Raw genomic sequence first — 18,240 nt, forward strand, 5'->3', positions numbered from 1 at the left:
AATGCAATAAAAAGATGTATAAACGACTGTTATAACATGAAAACTATAAAAGTTATTTGCAACCATATCGGAGCCTTAAATTACCGAATTTTTAGACCTGTATCAATAAATATACCGATCTATCCAATTTTTGTAAAAATTCATTATGCCACAAATTATACACCAAAACAAAGTGCAACAGTAATGCTTTAAAATGATGCATAAATGACTGTCATAGCATGAAAACTGTCAAAGTTATTCACAACCATATCGGAACCTTAAAATACCGCGTTTTTAAACCTGGGAAAATAATTCTACCGATCTATCCAATTGGCCATTTGCTAAAAATACATTATGCAATAAATTATATACCAAAACAAATGGCAATTTTAATGCATAAACGACTGCCCTAGCACGAAAACTGCCAAAGTTAATTGCAACCATATCGGAATAGTTCTACCGATCTATCAAATTGACCAATTTGTAAAAACACACATTATGCTACAAATGATATACCATATTAAAGTGCAATCATAATGCTTTAAAATGATGCATAAATGACTGTCATAGCGTGAAAACTGTCAGTGTTATTTGCAGCCATATCGGAACCTCAAATTACCGCGTTTTTAAAGCTGTGAAAATAATTCTACCGATCTATCCAATTGGCCATTTTCTAAAAATATATTATGGAATAAATTATATACCAAAGCAAATGGCAACTATAATGCAATAAAAAGATATATAAACGACTGCTATAACATGAAAACTATAAAAGATATTTGCAACCATATCGGAGCCTTAAATTACCGCATTTCTAAACCTGTACCAATAAATATACCGATCTATCCAATTTTTGTAAAAATTCACTATGCCACAAATTATACACCAAAACAAAGTGCAAATGTAATGCTTTAAAATGATGCATAAACGATTGTCCTGGCATGAAAACTGTCAAAGTTATTTGCAACCATAACGGAACCTCAAATAGCGTTTTAAACATAGAACAACAATTCTACCGATCCATCAAATTTACAATTTTTTAGAAGAACACATTTTGCCACAAGTGATATACCAAGTTAAAGTACAATCGTAATGCATTAAAATGATGCATAAATGATTGTCACAGCATGAAAACTGTCAAAGTTATTCGCAACCATATCGGAACCTCAAATTACAGCCTTTTTAAACCTGTGAGAATAATTCTACCGATCTATCCAATTGGCCATTTTCTAAAAATACATTATGCAATAAATTATATACCAAAACAAATGGCAATTTTAATTCTTTAAAATGGTGCATAAATGACTGTCCTAGCACGAAAACTGCCAAAGTTAATTGCAACCATATCGGAAGCTCAAATTACCGAGTTTTTAAACATAGAACAATAATTCTACCGATCCATCAAATTGACCATTTTTTAGACGAACACATTATGCTACAAATGATATACCAAATTAAAGTACAATCATAATGCTTTAAAATGATGCATAAATGACTGTCATAGCATGAAAACTGTCAAAGTTATTCACAACCATATCGGAACCTCAAATTACCGCCTTTTTAAACCTGGGAAAATAATTCTACCGATCTATCCAATTGGCCATTTTCTAAAAATACATTATGCAATAAATTATATACCAAAACAAATGGCAATCTTAATGCATAAACGACTGTCCTAGCACGAAAACTGCCAAAGTTAATTGCAACCATATCGGAACCTCAGATTACTGCGTTTATTAAACATAGAACAATAATTCTACCGATCTATCAAATTGACCAATTTGTAAAAACACACATTATGCTACAAATGATATAGCATATTAAAGTTCAATCATAATGCTTTAAAATGATGCATAAATGACTGTCATAGCATGAAAACTGTCAATGTTATTTGCAACCATATCGGAACCTCAAATTACCGCGTTTTTAAACCTGGGAAAATAATTCTACCGATCCATCAAATTTACCATTTTTTAGACGAACACATTATGCCACAAATGATCTACCAAATTAAAGTGCAATCATAATGCTTTAAAATGATGTATAAATGACTGTCATAGCATGAAAACTGTCAAAGTTATTCACAACATATCGGAACCTCAAATTACCGCCTTTTTAAACCTGGGAAAATAATTTTATCGATCTATCCAATTGGCCATTTTCTAAAAATACATTATGCAATAAATTATATATCAAAAAAATGGCAACTATGATGCAGTAAAAAAATGTATAAACGACTGTTATAACATGAAAACTATAAAATTTATTTGCAACCATATCGGAGCCTTAAATTACCACATTTTTAAACCTGTACCAATAAATATACCGTTCTATCCAATTTTTGTAAAAATTCATTATGCCACAAATTATACACCAAAACAAAGTGCAACTGTAATGCTTTAAAATGATGCATAAATGACTGTCATAGCATGAAAACTGTCAAAGTTATTCACAACCATATCGGAACCTCAAATTACCGCGTTTTTAAACCTGGGAAAATAATTCTACCGATTTATCTAATTGGCCATTTTCTAAAAATACATTATGCAATAAATTATATACCAAAAACAAATGGCAATTTTAATGCTTTAAAATGGTGCATAAATGACTGTCCTAGCACGAAAACTGCCAAAGTTAATTGCAACCATATCGGAACCTCATATTACAGCGTTTATTAAACATAGAACAATAATTCTACCGATCTCCCAAATTGACCAATTAGTAAAAACACACATTATGCTACAAATTATATACCATATTAAAGTGCAATCAAAATGCTTTACAATGATGCATAAATGACTGTCATAGCGTGAAAACTGTGAATGTTATTTGCAACCATATCGGAACCTCAAATTACCGCCTTTTTAAACCTGGGAAAATAATTCTACCGATCTATCCAATTGGCCATTTTCTAAAAATACATTATGCAATAAATTATATACCAAAACAAATGGCAACTATATGCAATAACAAGATGTATAAACGACTGTTATAACATGAAAACTATAAAATTTATTTGCAACCATATCGGAGCCTTAAATTACCGCATTTTTAAACCTGTACCAATAAATATACCGATCTATCCAATTTTTGTAAAAATTCATTATGCCACAAATTATACACCAAAACAAAGTGCAACTGTAATGCTTTAAAATGATGCATAAATGACTGTCATAGCATGAAAACTGTCAAAGTTATTCACAACCATATCAGAACCTCAAATTACCGCGTTTTTAAACCTGGGAAAATAATTCTACCGATTTATCTAATTGGCCATTTTTTAAAAATACATTATGCAATAAATTATATACCAAAACAAATGGCAATTTTAATGCTTTAAAATGGTGCATAAACGACTGTCCTAGCACGAAAACTGCCAAAGTTAATTGCAACCATATCGGAACCTCAGATTACAGCGTTTATTAAACATAGAACAATAATTCTACCGATCTCCCAAATTGACCAATTAGACAAATTATATACCATATTAAAGTGCAAAAATGTCAATGTTATTTGCAACCATATCGGAACCTCAAATTACCGCCTTTTTAAAGCTGTGAAAATAATTCTACCGATCTATCCAATTGGCCATTTTCTAAAAATATATTATGGAATAAATAATATACCAAAGCAAATGGCAACTATAATGCAATAAAAAGATATATAAACGACTGTTATAACATGAAAACCATAAAAGATATTTGCAACCATATCGGAGCCTTAAATTACCGCATTTCTAAACCTGTACCAATAAATATACCGATCTATCCAATTTTTGTAAAAATTCATTATGCCACAAATTATACACCAAACCAAAGTGCAACTGTAATGCTTTAAAATGCATAAACGATTGTCCTGGCATGAAAACTGTCAAAGTTATTTGCAACCATATCGGAACCTCAAATCATAGCGTTTTTAAACATAGAACAACAATTCTACCGATCCATCGAATTTACAATTTTTTAGAAGAACACATTTTGCCACAAATGATATACCAAGTTAAAGTACAATCGTAATGAATTAAAGTGATGCATAAATTATTGTCATAGCATGAAAACTGTCAAAGTTATTCGCAACCATATCGGAACCTCAAATTACCGCCTTTTTAAACCTGGGAAAATAATTCTACCGATCTATCCAATTGGCCATTTTCTAAAAATACATTATGCAATAAATTATATACCAAAACAAATGGCAATTTTAATGCTTTAAAATGGTGCATAAATGACTGTCCTAGCACGAAAACTGCCAAAGTTAATTGCAACCATATCGGAACCTCAGATTACAGCGTTTATTAAACATAGAACAATAATTCTACCGATCTATCAAATTGACCAAATTGTAAAAACACACATTATGCAACAAATTATGTACCATATTAAAGTGCAATCATAATGCTTTAAAATGGTGCATAAATGACTGTCATAGCATGAAAACTGTCAATGTTATTTGCAACCATATCGGAACCTCAAACTACCGCGTTTTTAAAGCTGTGAAAATAATTCTACCGATCTATCCAATTGGCCATTTTCTAAAAATATATTATGGAATAAATTATATACAAAAGCAAATGGCAACTATAGTGCAATAACAAGTAAGAGTGTTATATTCGGCTATGCCGAATCTTATATACCCACCATCAAACCTCGTTTGACTCGAATGAAACTTACTTATTTCGAATTTCATCTATATACTCGTATATTTAGGCCAGTTATAAGCGTTAAAGTAATTTTCTGAAGGGGACCATGTATAGGGAGGTAGGGTCAATTATGGGTCGATCCTCATAAAATTTGGTAGATAGAATTTGGTTCGTATTAAATTTATTTGTGTCGAATTTCATCGCTACACTCGTATTTTTAAACCATTAATGAGCGTTGCAGTCATTTTCTGAAGGGGACCTTGTATGGGGGGTAGGGTCAATCATGGACCGATCCTCACAAATTTTTTAGATAGATTTTGACTCGTATGAAACTTACTTATGTCGAATTTCATCTATATACTAGTATTTTTAAGCCAGTAATGAGCGTTAAAGTCATTTTCTGAAGGGGACCTTATATGGGGAGTAGGGTCAATTATGGACCGATCCTCATAAAATTTCGCATATTGATTTTGGATCATAAGAAACTTACTTATATCGAATTTCATTGCTATATTCGTATTTTTAAACAAGTTATGGCTGTTAAAGCTGCTTTTCGAGGGGCCACTTGCATGGGCGCTATCCGAAAACGTAGACCGATATTGCCCATTTTCAATACCAAACAAACCTTATGACCAATATTTCTATGTGTTACAAACGGAATGACAAAATCAATATACCCCCCATCTTTTTTGATGGTGGGTATAAAAAGATATATAAACGACTGTTATAACATGAAAACTATAAAAGTTATTTGCAACCATATCGGAGCCTTAAATTACCGCATTTTTGAACCTGTACCAATAAATATACCGATCTATCCAATTTTTGTAAAAATTCATTATGCCACAAATTATACACCAAAATAAAGTGCAACTCTTATGCTTTAAAATGATGCCTAAACTATTGCCCTAGTATGAAAACTGTCAAAGTTATTTGCAACCATATCGGAACCTCAAATTACCGCGTTTTTAAACATAGAACAATAATTCTACCGATCCATCAAATTGACCATTTTTTAGACGAACACATTATGCTACAAATGATATACCAAATTAAAGTGCAATAATAATGCTCTAAAATGATGCATAATTGACTGTCATAGCATGAAAACAGTCAAAGTTATTCACAACCATATCGGAACCTCAAATTACCGTTAAACCTGGGAAAATAATTCTACCGATCTATCCAATTGGCCATTTTCTAAAAATACATTATGCAATAAATTATATACCAAAACAAATGGCAATTTTAATGCTTTAAAATGGTGCATAAACGACTCTCGTAGCACGAAAACTGCCAAAGTTAATTGCAACCATATCGGAACCTCAGATTACAGCGTTTATTAAACATAGAACAATAATTCTACCGATCTATCAAATTGACCAATTTGTAAAAACACACATTATGCTACAAATGATATACCATATTAAAGTGCAATCATAATGCTTTAAAATGATGCATAAATGACTGTCATAGCATGAAAACTGTCAATGTTATTTGCAACCATATCGGAACCTCAAATTATCGCGTTTTTAAACATAGAACAATAATTCTACCTATCCATCAAATTGACCATTTTTTAGACGAACACATTATGCCACAAATGATATACCAAATTAAAGTGCAATCATAATGCTTTAAAATGATGCATAAATGACTGTCATAGCATGAAAACTGTCAAAGTTATTCACAGCCATATCGGAACCTCAAATTACCGCCTTTTTAAACCTGGGAAAATAATTCTATCGATCTATCCAATTGGCCATTTTCTAAAAATACATTATGCAATAAATTATATACCAAAACAAATGGCAACTATAATGCAATAAAAAGATGTATAAACGACTGTTATAACATGAAAACTATAAAAGTTATTTGCAACCATATCGGAGCCTTAAATTACCGAATTTTTAAACCTGTATCAATAAATATACCGATCTATCCAATTTTTGTAAAAATTCATTATGTCACAAATTATACACCAAAACAAAGTGCAACAGTAATGCTTTAAAATGATGCATAAATGACTGTCATAGCATGAAAACTGTCAAAGTTATTCACAACCATATCGGAACCTTAAATTACCGCGTTTTTAAACCTGGGAAAATAATTCTACCGATCTATCCAATTGGCCATTTGCTAAAAATACATTATGCAATAAATTATATACCAAAACAAATGGCAATTTTAATGCATAAACGACTGCCCTAGCACGAAAACTGCCAAAGTTAATTGCAACCATATCGGCATAGTTCTACCGATCTATCAAATTGACCAATTTGTAAAAACACACATTATGCTACAAATGATATACCATATTAAAGTGCAATCATAATGCTTTAAAATGATGCATAAATGACTGTCATAGCGTGAAAACTGTCAGTGTTATTTGCAGCCATATCGGAACCTCAAATTACCGCGTTTTTAAAGCTGTGAAAATAATTCTACCGATCTATCCAATTGGCCATTTTCTAAAAATATATTATGGAATAAATTATATACCAAAGCAAATGGCAACTATAATGCAATAAAAAGATATATAAACGACTGCTATAACATGAAAACTATAAAAGATATTTGCAACCATATCGGAGCCTTAAATTACCGCATTTCTAAACCTGTACCAATAAATATACCGATCTATCCAATTTTTGTAAAAATTCACTATGCCACAAATTATACACCAAAACAAAGTGCAAATGTAATGCTTTAAAATGATGCATAAACGATTGTCCTGGCATGAAAACTGTCAAAGTTATTTGCAACCATAACGGAACCTCAAATCATAGCGTTTTTAAACATTGAACAACAATTCTACCGATCCATCAAATTTACAATTTTTTAGAAGAACACATTTTGCCACAAGTGATATACCAAGTTAAAGTACAATCGTAATGCATTAAAATGATGCATAAATGATTGTCACAGCATGAAAACTGTCAAAGTTATTCGCAACCATATCGGAACCTCAAATTACAGCCTTTTTAAACCTGTGAGAATAATTCTACCGATCTATCCAATTGGCCATTTTCTAAAAATACATTATGCAATAAATTATATACCAAAACAAATGGCAATCTTAATGCATAAACGACTGTCCTAGCACGAAAACTGCCAAAGTTAATTGCAACCATATCGGAAGCTCAAATTACCGAGTTTTTAAACATAGAACAATAATTCTACCGATCCATCAAATTGACCATTTTTTAGACGAACACATTATGCTACAAATGATATACCAAATTAAAGTACAATCATAATGCTTTAAAATGATGCATAAATGACTGTCATAGCATGAAAACTGTCAAAGTTATTCACAACCATATCGGAACCTCAAATTACCGCCTTTTTAAACCTGGGAAAATAATTCTACCGATCTATCCAATTGGCCATTTTCTAAAAATACATTATGCAATAAATTATATACCAAAACAAATGGCAATCTTAATGCATAAACGACTGTCCTAGCACGAAAACTGCCAAAGTTAATTGCAACCATATCGGAACCTCAGATTACTGCGTTTATTAAACATAGAACAATAATTCTACCGATCTATCAAATTGACCAATTTGTAAAAACACACATTATGCTACAAATGATATACCATATTAAAGTTCAATCATAATGCTTTAAAATGATGCATAAATGACTGTCATAGCATGAAAACTGTCAATGTTATTTGCAACCATATCGGAACCTCAAATTACCGCGTTTTTAAACCTGGGAAAATAATTCTACCGATCCATCAAATTTACCATTTTTTAGACGAACACATTATGCCACAAATGATATACCAAATTAAAGTGCAATCATAATGCTTTAAAATGATGTATAAATGACTGTCATAGCATGAAAACTGTCAAAGTTATTCACAACATATCGGAACCTCAAATTACCGCCTTTTTAAACCTGGGAAAATAATTTTATCGATCTATCCAATTGGCCATTTTCTAAAAATACATTATGCAATAAATTATATACCAAAAAAATGGCAACTATGATGCAGTAAAAAAATGTATAAACGACTGTTATAACATGAAAACTATAAAATTTATTTGCAACCATATCGGAGCCTTAAATTACCGCATTTTTAAACCTGTACCAATAAATATACCGTTCTATCCAATTTTTGTAAAAATTCATTATGCCACAAATTATACACCAAAACAAAGTGCAACTGTAATGCTTTAAAATGATGCATAAATGACTGTCATAGCATGAAAACTGTCAAAGTTATTCACAACCATATCGGAACCTCAAATTACCGCGTTTTTAAACCTGGGAAAATAATTCTACCGATTTATCTAATTGGCCATTTTCTAAAAATACATTATGCAATAAATTATATACCAAAACAAATGGCAATTTTAATGCTTTAAAATGGTGCATAAATGACTGTCCTAGCACGAAAACTGCCAAAGTTAATTGCAACCATATCGGAACCTCATATTACAGCGCTGCAGCGTTTATTAAACATAGAACAATAATTCTACCGATCTCCCAAATTGACCAATTAGTAAAAACACACATTATGCTACAAATTATATACCATATTAAAGTGCAATCAAAATGCTTTACAATGATGCATAAATGACTGTCATAGCGTGAAAACTGTCAATGTTATTTGCAACCATATCGGAACCTCAAATTACCGCCTTTTTAAACCTGGGAAAATAATAATAAATTTAAATTCTAAATTTAAAGCCTAGATATAAAACTAAATCTAAATTGTAAAGCCTAGATCTGAACTTAAAATTAAAACTAAACTAAATTTTAAATCTAATATTGTTAAAGTTTGTTTGAGAATAATTTCGATAATAAAATCCAACATTTATAATGTTTAAATGAAATTTTTAAAAGTCTTAATCAATTAAAATGATCGGTTAAACAATATAAGCGGCGGTAAGTAGGGAAAGGAAAGTTTGCAGGGTAAATTTTGGGACATCCCTAATATTAGGATGTCATGGCGGGATTATCCAATCCCGAGTGGGAGGGTTCATCCTGGCACAACATCTGCCAGCCGTTATAGGTCGTAGGAACGTTTCATCAGGGAGACAGACAGAAACCTACTCGGTGCCCCTGTATATTTTATTTCGTTTATTTCTTTTAGCTGGTATGGTTTTTATGTGTGTGTGTGTAGGTGTCTAGAGTGGTAGCAAGAACCACCCGCATACCAGCGCCGCTACCACTCTGGCAACACTAGTTTCTTTTGTTTTGCACAACCTCTACACAACATAAATGGCGCCCAACGTGGGGCCCGAGTAGGTCCATAGCCTGATCTTTTGTTAGTTTTCTAATCCTATTTAGTCATGACTACGTAAGTCCTGTTAGGTCATACCTAGAGTCCCTAATTGTTGCGACGTCGTCGGACGAAATAGTAAATTTAGTTTTTACTTTTCTCCATTTCAATAGATGGGAAGCTATAATTGTGCATGGTCAATATTGTACACACCTACGTAAGTCCCGGACAACAGGACAATTTTAGTCTAGTTCGCGTTGCGACGTGTGGTGTGAACAATATGGTCATGCAGAATTATAGATTCTTCAGCCTATCCTTTCCAAACAATTTGAGGCTCTCAGAATAGCTTTCCATAGCATATCTGAGAATGCTCAAGTTGTGAAGAAAGAATAGCTAAGGCCAGCCCCCTCTTTTACAATAGTCCATAGAGTATTTGTTTTAGAAACATGCGTTTTGTCCGCAGTGAAGTAGTAAGGGTAGTCCTACAGGTTCTAGGTTATCAAACCATCTTCTAGTTGCACCTTTAAAAGTTTTTCTGTGGGAAACAACTACTAAAATTTTATCCATTTTAGTTTTTTCTTGTCTGCATCTCCTGAAACCAACTATTATACATTTTTTACATTACCTGCAAACTTTACTTTCCTGAAATACACCGCCGATAGTAAGATTTTATTTAATTTGAGATTTCAAGATTTATCTTTGGTTCTTTTGGATTTGGATTTTGAGTTTTTTGTAGAACGTTTTAGCTTTGTCGTTACGAACGTTTTGGATTTAGTTTTTGAATCTTTACTTCCTTTCTTTAGAATTGATTTTTTTTTTTTTAGTTTTCCTTTGGGAAAGAGGAGGAATTTCTTCTAGTATTTTGCTAATATTTATCATAGAGATAAATAGTTTTTTTTACTAGCGGTCTGTTATATATACGAATCTTCAATTTTATATTTTATTATATTTTGTTATTTTGGTTGAGTTTTTATTGTGGGGTCATTCCGCCAACTAGATTTCTATTCATTAGGAATGGTCTTAACTCGCTCGGCTAGGACTCGTGTACAAACTGAGCATAATAATATTTCCAATATGGAGAACATTACACGCACGACTGCAGGAACTGTAGTTCCTACGGCGCATCCGACGTATACGATTGCCAACACAGCTACGACAACTACTACCTCTGCATCGACCGTCATGCCGGCGGTCCAACAATTCATGTCTATGGCCCATGAACGTTCTGGGTTTTTAAATGAGTCTGCCATCTCCAACAGCACGATTACATCGCCTGGCTACAGCAGTATCACCGCCAGGAATGTGCAACAAGAGTTTCGAGCAAATGTCCCGCCGACAGCTCCTCAACCTGTTAACATCGTCACCACAGGAGGCGATATGTTTACTTTTGTGCGGGAGGAGTTGCAACGGCAAATACGGCAGTTGCGAACCGAATTGCAACAGGAATTCGGCAATGCTGCTGCTCCAGCTAATCCGCCGATATCGGTCCTTCAACCAACGGAGCCGCGAACATCTGTTCGGCAGCCAAATGCAGTGTTTAACCATCAGCCTGTAGAGCAGCAACCACCTGTTAGGCAAGGAAACAATTTAGTAACGAATCAACTACATCAACCTCAATTGTACATACCTGCTAGTAATTACCAGTTGCAAAATGATTTTCAACCAACCCAAGGACAAGCATCTAACGCACAGCCGCATTATGTACCACCAAATGCGAATCCAGTTTTTCCAGCACCAATTCAATCCTCACAAGCTCCCAGTTGGCCTACTGACGGCGCATTCGCCGTTCAAAGAAAAGTGGATTTGTCCAAATGGGGTATTAAGTTCGACGGAACCTGGAAGTCCATGAGTGCTGAAGATTTCATTTTTCGAGTAGACGTTCTAAGACAGGACTACAACTGCGCGTTCAATGACGTCCTACGAGGTTTTCATCATCTGCTAGAAGGCCAGGCGCTGGACTGGTATTGGAACCTACGTAAGTTAAGGCCAATACAGTCCTGGGATGAGTTGGTGGGAGCATTCCTTACCCAGTTCCGAAGATTTGAGAACGAGTTCCAGTTACAAAAACAAATTATGGATCGTCGCCAAATGCCGATGGAAAGCTTTGAAAGTTTTTACAATGGTGTGATGAAGCTAAGAAATCAACAGCGAAATCCCTATTCAGAACGAGATCTAGTGGAGATTATGAAAGGTAATCTAAAGCCGTCATTGTCACATCTACTATTTTCCGTGACCACTTCTAGTCTCAATGAGTTCTGTCAACAGGCGAAAAGAGCTGAAAATTTAATCACCAGTCAGAGGCAGACTTTCCAGTCTAGACAACCCGCCCCAGCTCGAGTCCATGAACTCCAGTTTGGAGATGAAGTGCCTATACCAATCCTCGAAATCGACGCCTTAGCCACTAGTAGCTGGTATATTTGCTGGAATTGTAAGCAGCCAGGCCATAGTTTCGTGGATTGTCCTTCACCTAATAGACGCATATTTTGTTTTAGATGTGGTAGGGATGACGTAGTCACGCCTAAGTGCCCTAAATGTCAGGGAAACCTGAAGGGGAGCGAGTCCCAAACGGGGGAGACTCGTTCAACCCTAGCTTAATCCCGGTTGACCATGGTATCGAACACTTTAGACCGTCTAAAATTCTAGTTAATAATGCACGCATAATGCCTGCCGATGAACAACCTAAAGTCCATATAATTAAACCGCTTCATCAAAGAATTCGGGAATACGCTGAAGCAAAATCTAGGATTTTTGGTCAAGTATCGAATAGAATTCAGAAAGCTAGACTTAGGTATAAAATTAGAAAGAAGATCAAGAATGAAATTTTGTCTACGAGTTTGTATGAGGGCAAGGATGCTAGACTTTATCTAAAGATTAATATAAATGGTTGTGAGATTGATGGTCTGTTAGACAGTGGAGCCACGGTGTCTTGCTTAGGTAAGGGCTGCATGGAGTTAGTGGAGGAATCCGGTCTTAAAGTTTTTAAATTTTTGTCCTATGTAAAAACTGCCGATGGCAGTCCACACAGAATTGTTGGACGAGTAAAAACCAAAGTTAATTTTAATAATTGTTCTAATGAAGTGACTCTATATCTAGTACCTACTTTAAATAGGCCTCTATTTTTAGGGGTAGATTTTATGAAAAGTTTCGGTCTGTTTCCTAGTATATGTAGCATTACAACTAACGGGGTTAATTTGTGTCCGGAGTCTGAGGAGACGAAGGATGTAACCAAAACCCATATTCTTACTCCTGGGCAAAAGGCGGCATTAGATGTGGTGGTAGCAAAATTCTCGTGTTTCTCAAAGAAGGGACTCGGTCAGACTTCCCTCGAAACCCATACAATCGATACCCGCGACGCGATCCCAGTGAAGGACAGGCATTATCCCGTCTCACCGGCTGTGCAGAAGTTAATGTATGCAGAGCTGGATAGGATGCTTGAGCTTGGGGTCATAGAGCAGAGCGAGAGTCCTTGGAGCCATCCGGTTACTCTCGTCCGTAGGGGCGAGAAGAACCGATTGTGTCTGGACGCTCGTAAGCTAAATGCCCTCACGGTCAAGGACGCCTATCCGCTGCCGCACATCGAAGGTCTGCTCAGTCGGTTAGGGGATACGTTCTTCATATCCAGCGTGGATCTCAAAGACGCGTTCTGGCAGATACCGTTAGATGCATCTAGTAGGGAGAAGACTGCATTCACGGTGCCGGGGCGACCACTTTACCATTTCACGGTCATGCCTTTCGGGTTGTGTAACGCAGCCCAAAGGTTATGTCGTCTGATGGACAAAGTGATCCCTTCAGCACTTCGTGATAGAGTTTTCGTCTATCTAGATGACCTTTTGATCGTATCTCCAGACTTTGAGACTCACCTGGAGTTGCTGGATCGGGTAGCGCATTGCCTGGATTCGGCGGGTCTGACCATCAACGTAGGGAAGTCGAAATTTTGCTTCAAAGAGTTGAAGTACCTAGGGTACATAGTAGGAGGAGGGAAGTTAAAACCTGACCCAGATAAGATCGATACGATTTTAAAATATACCTACCCGAAAACCGCCAAACAGGTCCGAAGCTTCATGGGAGCTACGGGTTGGTATAGGCGCTTCATCCCCGACTACGCTACCATATCAACACCTATTTTTAACACCCTTAAGAAAGGAAAAGGTTTCAACTTTCCGGACGAAGCTATGGAAGCCTTCGACAAGCTAAAGTCCGCCCTCACAACAGCACCAGTGCTTATGCATCCCGATTTCAACAGGCACTTTTATGTCCAATGCGATGCATCAGACATAGGTTTGGGAGCAGTTCTGTTCCAGAAGGACGAAAACGACGGCGAACATCCAGTAGCCTTCTTCTCTCACAAATTGACCAGTGCACGAAGAACTACTCGGTTACCGAGAGAGAGTGTTTGGCCGTAGTGATGGCCATTAAGAAATTCCGGCCTTATATAGAACTTTTGCCATTTACAGTCATCACGGACCATAGCAGCCTAAAATGGCTTATGTCCCACAAAGACCTCAGTGGCAGACTAGCCCGATGGAGCTTACATCTACAGGCCTTTACCTTTACCATCGAACACCGGCCCGGATCCAAAAATATCGTTCCCGACACCCTGTCGAGATATGACATGGAGGAAGTATCTGTGGAGGTAAATAATTTAATAGATTTAGAGTCTGAGTATTTCAAAGGTCAAAGTTACCTGGACTTAATCGCCAAAATCAAGGAAAACGCTGAAAGCCTGCCTGATTTGAAGGTCGTGGATGACCTGGTTTATAAGCGGGTCCTCCCATATGACGGGGTGCCGCTAAACGAAGATTTTGCCTGGAAGTTATGGGTTCCACTAGAGCTTACGCAAGAAGTAATTGCGAAGTGCCACAATCCGCCTCAAGCCGCTCATGGAGGTTTTGGTAAAACGCTCCGAAGGTTAAGGGAATATTTCTACTGGCCCAACCAGAATGTTCAGGTCCGATCATTTGTGGCCAAATGCCAAACCTGTCGCGAGACAAAACCCGCGAATTCTATCCTAAGACCACCAATGGGAGCTGAATCTACAACGGAACGACCGTTCCAGAAGATCTTTATAGACTTTTTGGGGCCTTATCCACGGTCAAGAAACGGAAACGCATACATATTCATCGTCCTAGACCACCTAACGAAATATGTACTGCTCAGAGCTATGCCGAAAGCTAACACGAAAAACGTCATTAAGTTTTTAATATCTGAAGTGTTCCACAAATTTGGTACACCTGAGACGATTTTGTCTGATAATGGCAAGCAGTTTACTAGTAAAGAGTTTCAGGATATGGTAATGAATTTTGGCGTAAAGCATGTAAAAACTGCCACACACTCGCCACAAGCCAACGCTTCGGAACGGGTTAACCAGTCCATCCTGTCCGCAATTCGTTCCTACCTACAGGAGGATCACACTGAGTGGGATAAGTACCTGTCCGAAATTGAATTTTCGCTGCGGTCGTCAGTCCAAACGTCTATTGGGGTTACGCCGTACTTCGCACTGTTCGGTATGAACATGATTTCGCACGGAAGTGTATATAAGCTTGCGAAGAAACTACAATGTCTTCATGATCCGGAAATCGACATAGTACCAAAACCCGTAAAAATGGACTTAGTACGGCACAAAATTCGTGAGAATCTGCACAAAGCATATTTGAAAAACGAGAAGACATACAATACTCGTTGCCGTCAAGTCAAGTTTGTACCAGGTCAAGAGGTTTATCGCCGCAACTTTCAGCAAAGCGATTTCAAAAATAATTTTAATGCTAAACTAGCCAAGAAATTTTTAAAATGCCGAATTGTCAGACCTATTGGTAATAGCCTATACGAGGTTGAAGACCTTCAAGGAAAATCGTTGGGGGTATTTCATGCCAAAGATTTGAAACAATAGTTTCAACATCTTTGGTGGTTCTAGTCCCAACGATTATACCTACTCCTAGCTCGAACCAAAATGATAAAACCTATTTTTTTTTCTGTATTTTGTATAAATGAGTTAGTAGATACTTTCTACACAAAACATTTTGTTAATGATATTTTGCCTTGATTATATTTAACACTTTGTTTTCTTTTTTAGTGAAAGCCTACGACCAGGGAAGTTCATTTGTGTTGTGGAACAGTAAACAGTCGTGATAGTTTGCCCGTTAACGAGTAGTTCGCCGAGTGCTCAACCAGACTAAATATATTAATTTTCGTTTATGACCACGTTGTGATCGTCAGACGCTAGTCATAGATGCAATTCCGTCATAGCACCCTTTGGAACCATGCGCTCAGGGTTAGGAATTATTAGCTGACTAAAATTTGGCAATTTGAATTGTCTGGGAGCAAAGCTGCGACGAGTATCCAACAAGCGTTTCGGGTAGAAACACGTGAATTACTCGTTAACAGGGAAATCTATCACTACGGTATGTTGTTCTCACAACACGAACTATTCCTGGCAAAATAGTTTTTTCTAATGGAAAACATTATGATCTTAACGATCACGAAATAAGGCAATATATCTATAGTTTGCTTTTAAATCTAATTTAAATACTAAATCTAATATTAGACTAAACAGAATAACTTAAAATTAGATGTTAATAATAGAAATTTAAAGTTTTCACTTACCGATTAAAATTTTCGTTGATTGGAGAAATTTTCCTCTCGATCTTACAGTTGGCTGGTATTGTTGATTTTCTTCAGGAACCAAAATTTGATGATTCAACCTGTGAAAGGAAAAACAAAACTATTAGTATTTGGTCTAAAGTAAATTTTGATGATACAAGTCATTTTCAATATCTAATCATTTGATTTAGATAAGTTCAGTATTAGTTAGTATTTACGTTTTAGAATAATAATTGGGGTCATATACCGCATTCAAGCTTCCGGTCCAGGTCCAATCTGAATTTATAACCTGTGGAAGAGAAATAAAATATAATTAGTTGAATTAATTTAATCTAGCTTTTTGTAATCTTCTAAAAGGACAAACTGAATTCCAAGCTCAAATCATTTTTATTTATTATTCCTTTTAGAAAATTACACTTTATATATATATTTTTCTTTTTTTTTTCAAAATAATTTTATTTTTGAATATTTTTACTTTTATTTCCGGAGAAATTGTAAGGGGTATTTCTCGCCAAAGTCTCTAGACGTTAGTCTATGAGCTTTGGTGAACTTAGTCCTTACATTTCTACCAAATTCCTACGATTAAGTCGTGAATATGAAGAAAAAACTTAATATAAGTGAAATTATGTTTCGTTATATATTATTTAGTTTTAGGTTTATTACTTACCTTTCCTGAACGGAAGCAGCAACCAAGGCCAAATCCCAGGTCCAATTGAATTTTATTAGCTGAAAGTAAAAGAAAATTTATAAAATTATTAATTTTGAATTAAAGCAAAAGATATTTTAATCGGAGAAATAATTTTATTTTCACTTTTCTTTTATTTTATCCATTTAGGATTGGTTTGATTTTTTTAGAGTTTTCTTTATTAATTTTTCTTTTGTTTTGGTTACAAAAGGTTTTGGTCACGGTTCACTTCATTTTTGTTTACACAAATAATTTTATTTTTGAATATTTTTACTTTTATTTCCGGAGAAATTGTAAGGGGTATTTCTCGCCAAAGTCTCTAGACGTTAGTCTATGAGCTTTGGTGAACTTAGTCCTTACATTTCTACCAAATTCCTACGATTAAGTCGTGAATATGAAGAAAAAACTTAATATAAGTGAAATTATGTTTCGTTATATATTATTTAGTTTTAGGTTTATTACTTACCTTTCCTGAACGGAAGCAGCAACCAAGGCCAAATCCCAGGTCCAATTGAATTTTATTAGCTGAAAGTAAAAGAAAATTTATAAAATTATTAATTTTGAATTAAAGCAAAAGATATTTTAATCGGAGAAATAATTTTATTTTCACTTTTCTTTTATTTTATCCATTTAGGATTGGTTTGATTTTTTTAGAGTTTTCTTTATTAATTTTTCTTTTGTTTTGGTTACAAAAGGTTTTGGTCACGGTTCACTTCATTTTTGTTTACACAAATAATTTTGTTTTAAATTTAACTGATTCACAAATTCTGATGGCCACTGTAAATTTTCAAACTTTAGTTTCCGTTGGTCTCGCTTATTAGATCCAGTCACTAAAAATTTTCACGTTTTTTTTTACACCCACTGTATTTGAAGAAAAAAAAAAATATTTCACTGTCACTTCACTTTTTGTTCTCACTGTATCTTCCAAATTTAAATTTTAAAATTTTTTTGTCACTTTTCAGAACCACTCTAATTTCTTAAACAATTTTCTTTTTTCCAACTTTTTTTCATTAAATTAATTTTTTTGTCCGAACACTTTTGACACTCACTGTAAATTCCGATCAAATAATTTTTCTTTAACATTTTCACTTTTAATTATT

The 18,240-nt window shown here is 34.9% G+C and overlaps 1 protein-coding gene across 1 annotated transcript; it reads left to right on the forward strand.

Annotated features, from left to right (window-relative positions):
• Positions 1-15,370: 15,370 nt before the first annotated feature.
• LOC119606892 lies at positions 15,371-15,745 on the forward strand. Its single transcript, XM_037960547.1, has one exon. The coding sequence runs from the start codon at positions 15,371-15,373 to the stop codon at positions 15,743-15,745; it is 375 nt and encodes a 124-aa protein (XP_037816475.1).
• The last annotated feature ends 2,495 nt before the right edge of the window (positions 15,746-18,240 follow it).

This window comes from Lucilia sericata, unplaced genomic scaffold (genome assembly GCF_015586225.1).
Source record: "Lucilia sericata isolate MDLA Ls3-8-SP2 unplaced genomic scaffold, ASM1558622v1 Contig000633F_arrow, whole genome shotgun sequence".
Lineage (NCBI taxonomy): Eukaryota > Metazoa > Arthropoda > Insecta > Diptera > Calliphoridae > Lucilia > Lucilia sericata.

Coding starts and splice junctions, on each gene's coding strand:
- LOC119606892 (XM_037960547.1), top strand. CDS start 15,371: ATGATTTCGCACGGAAGTGTATATAAGCTTGCGAAGAAACTACAATGT.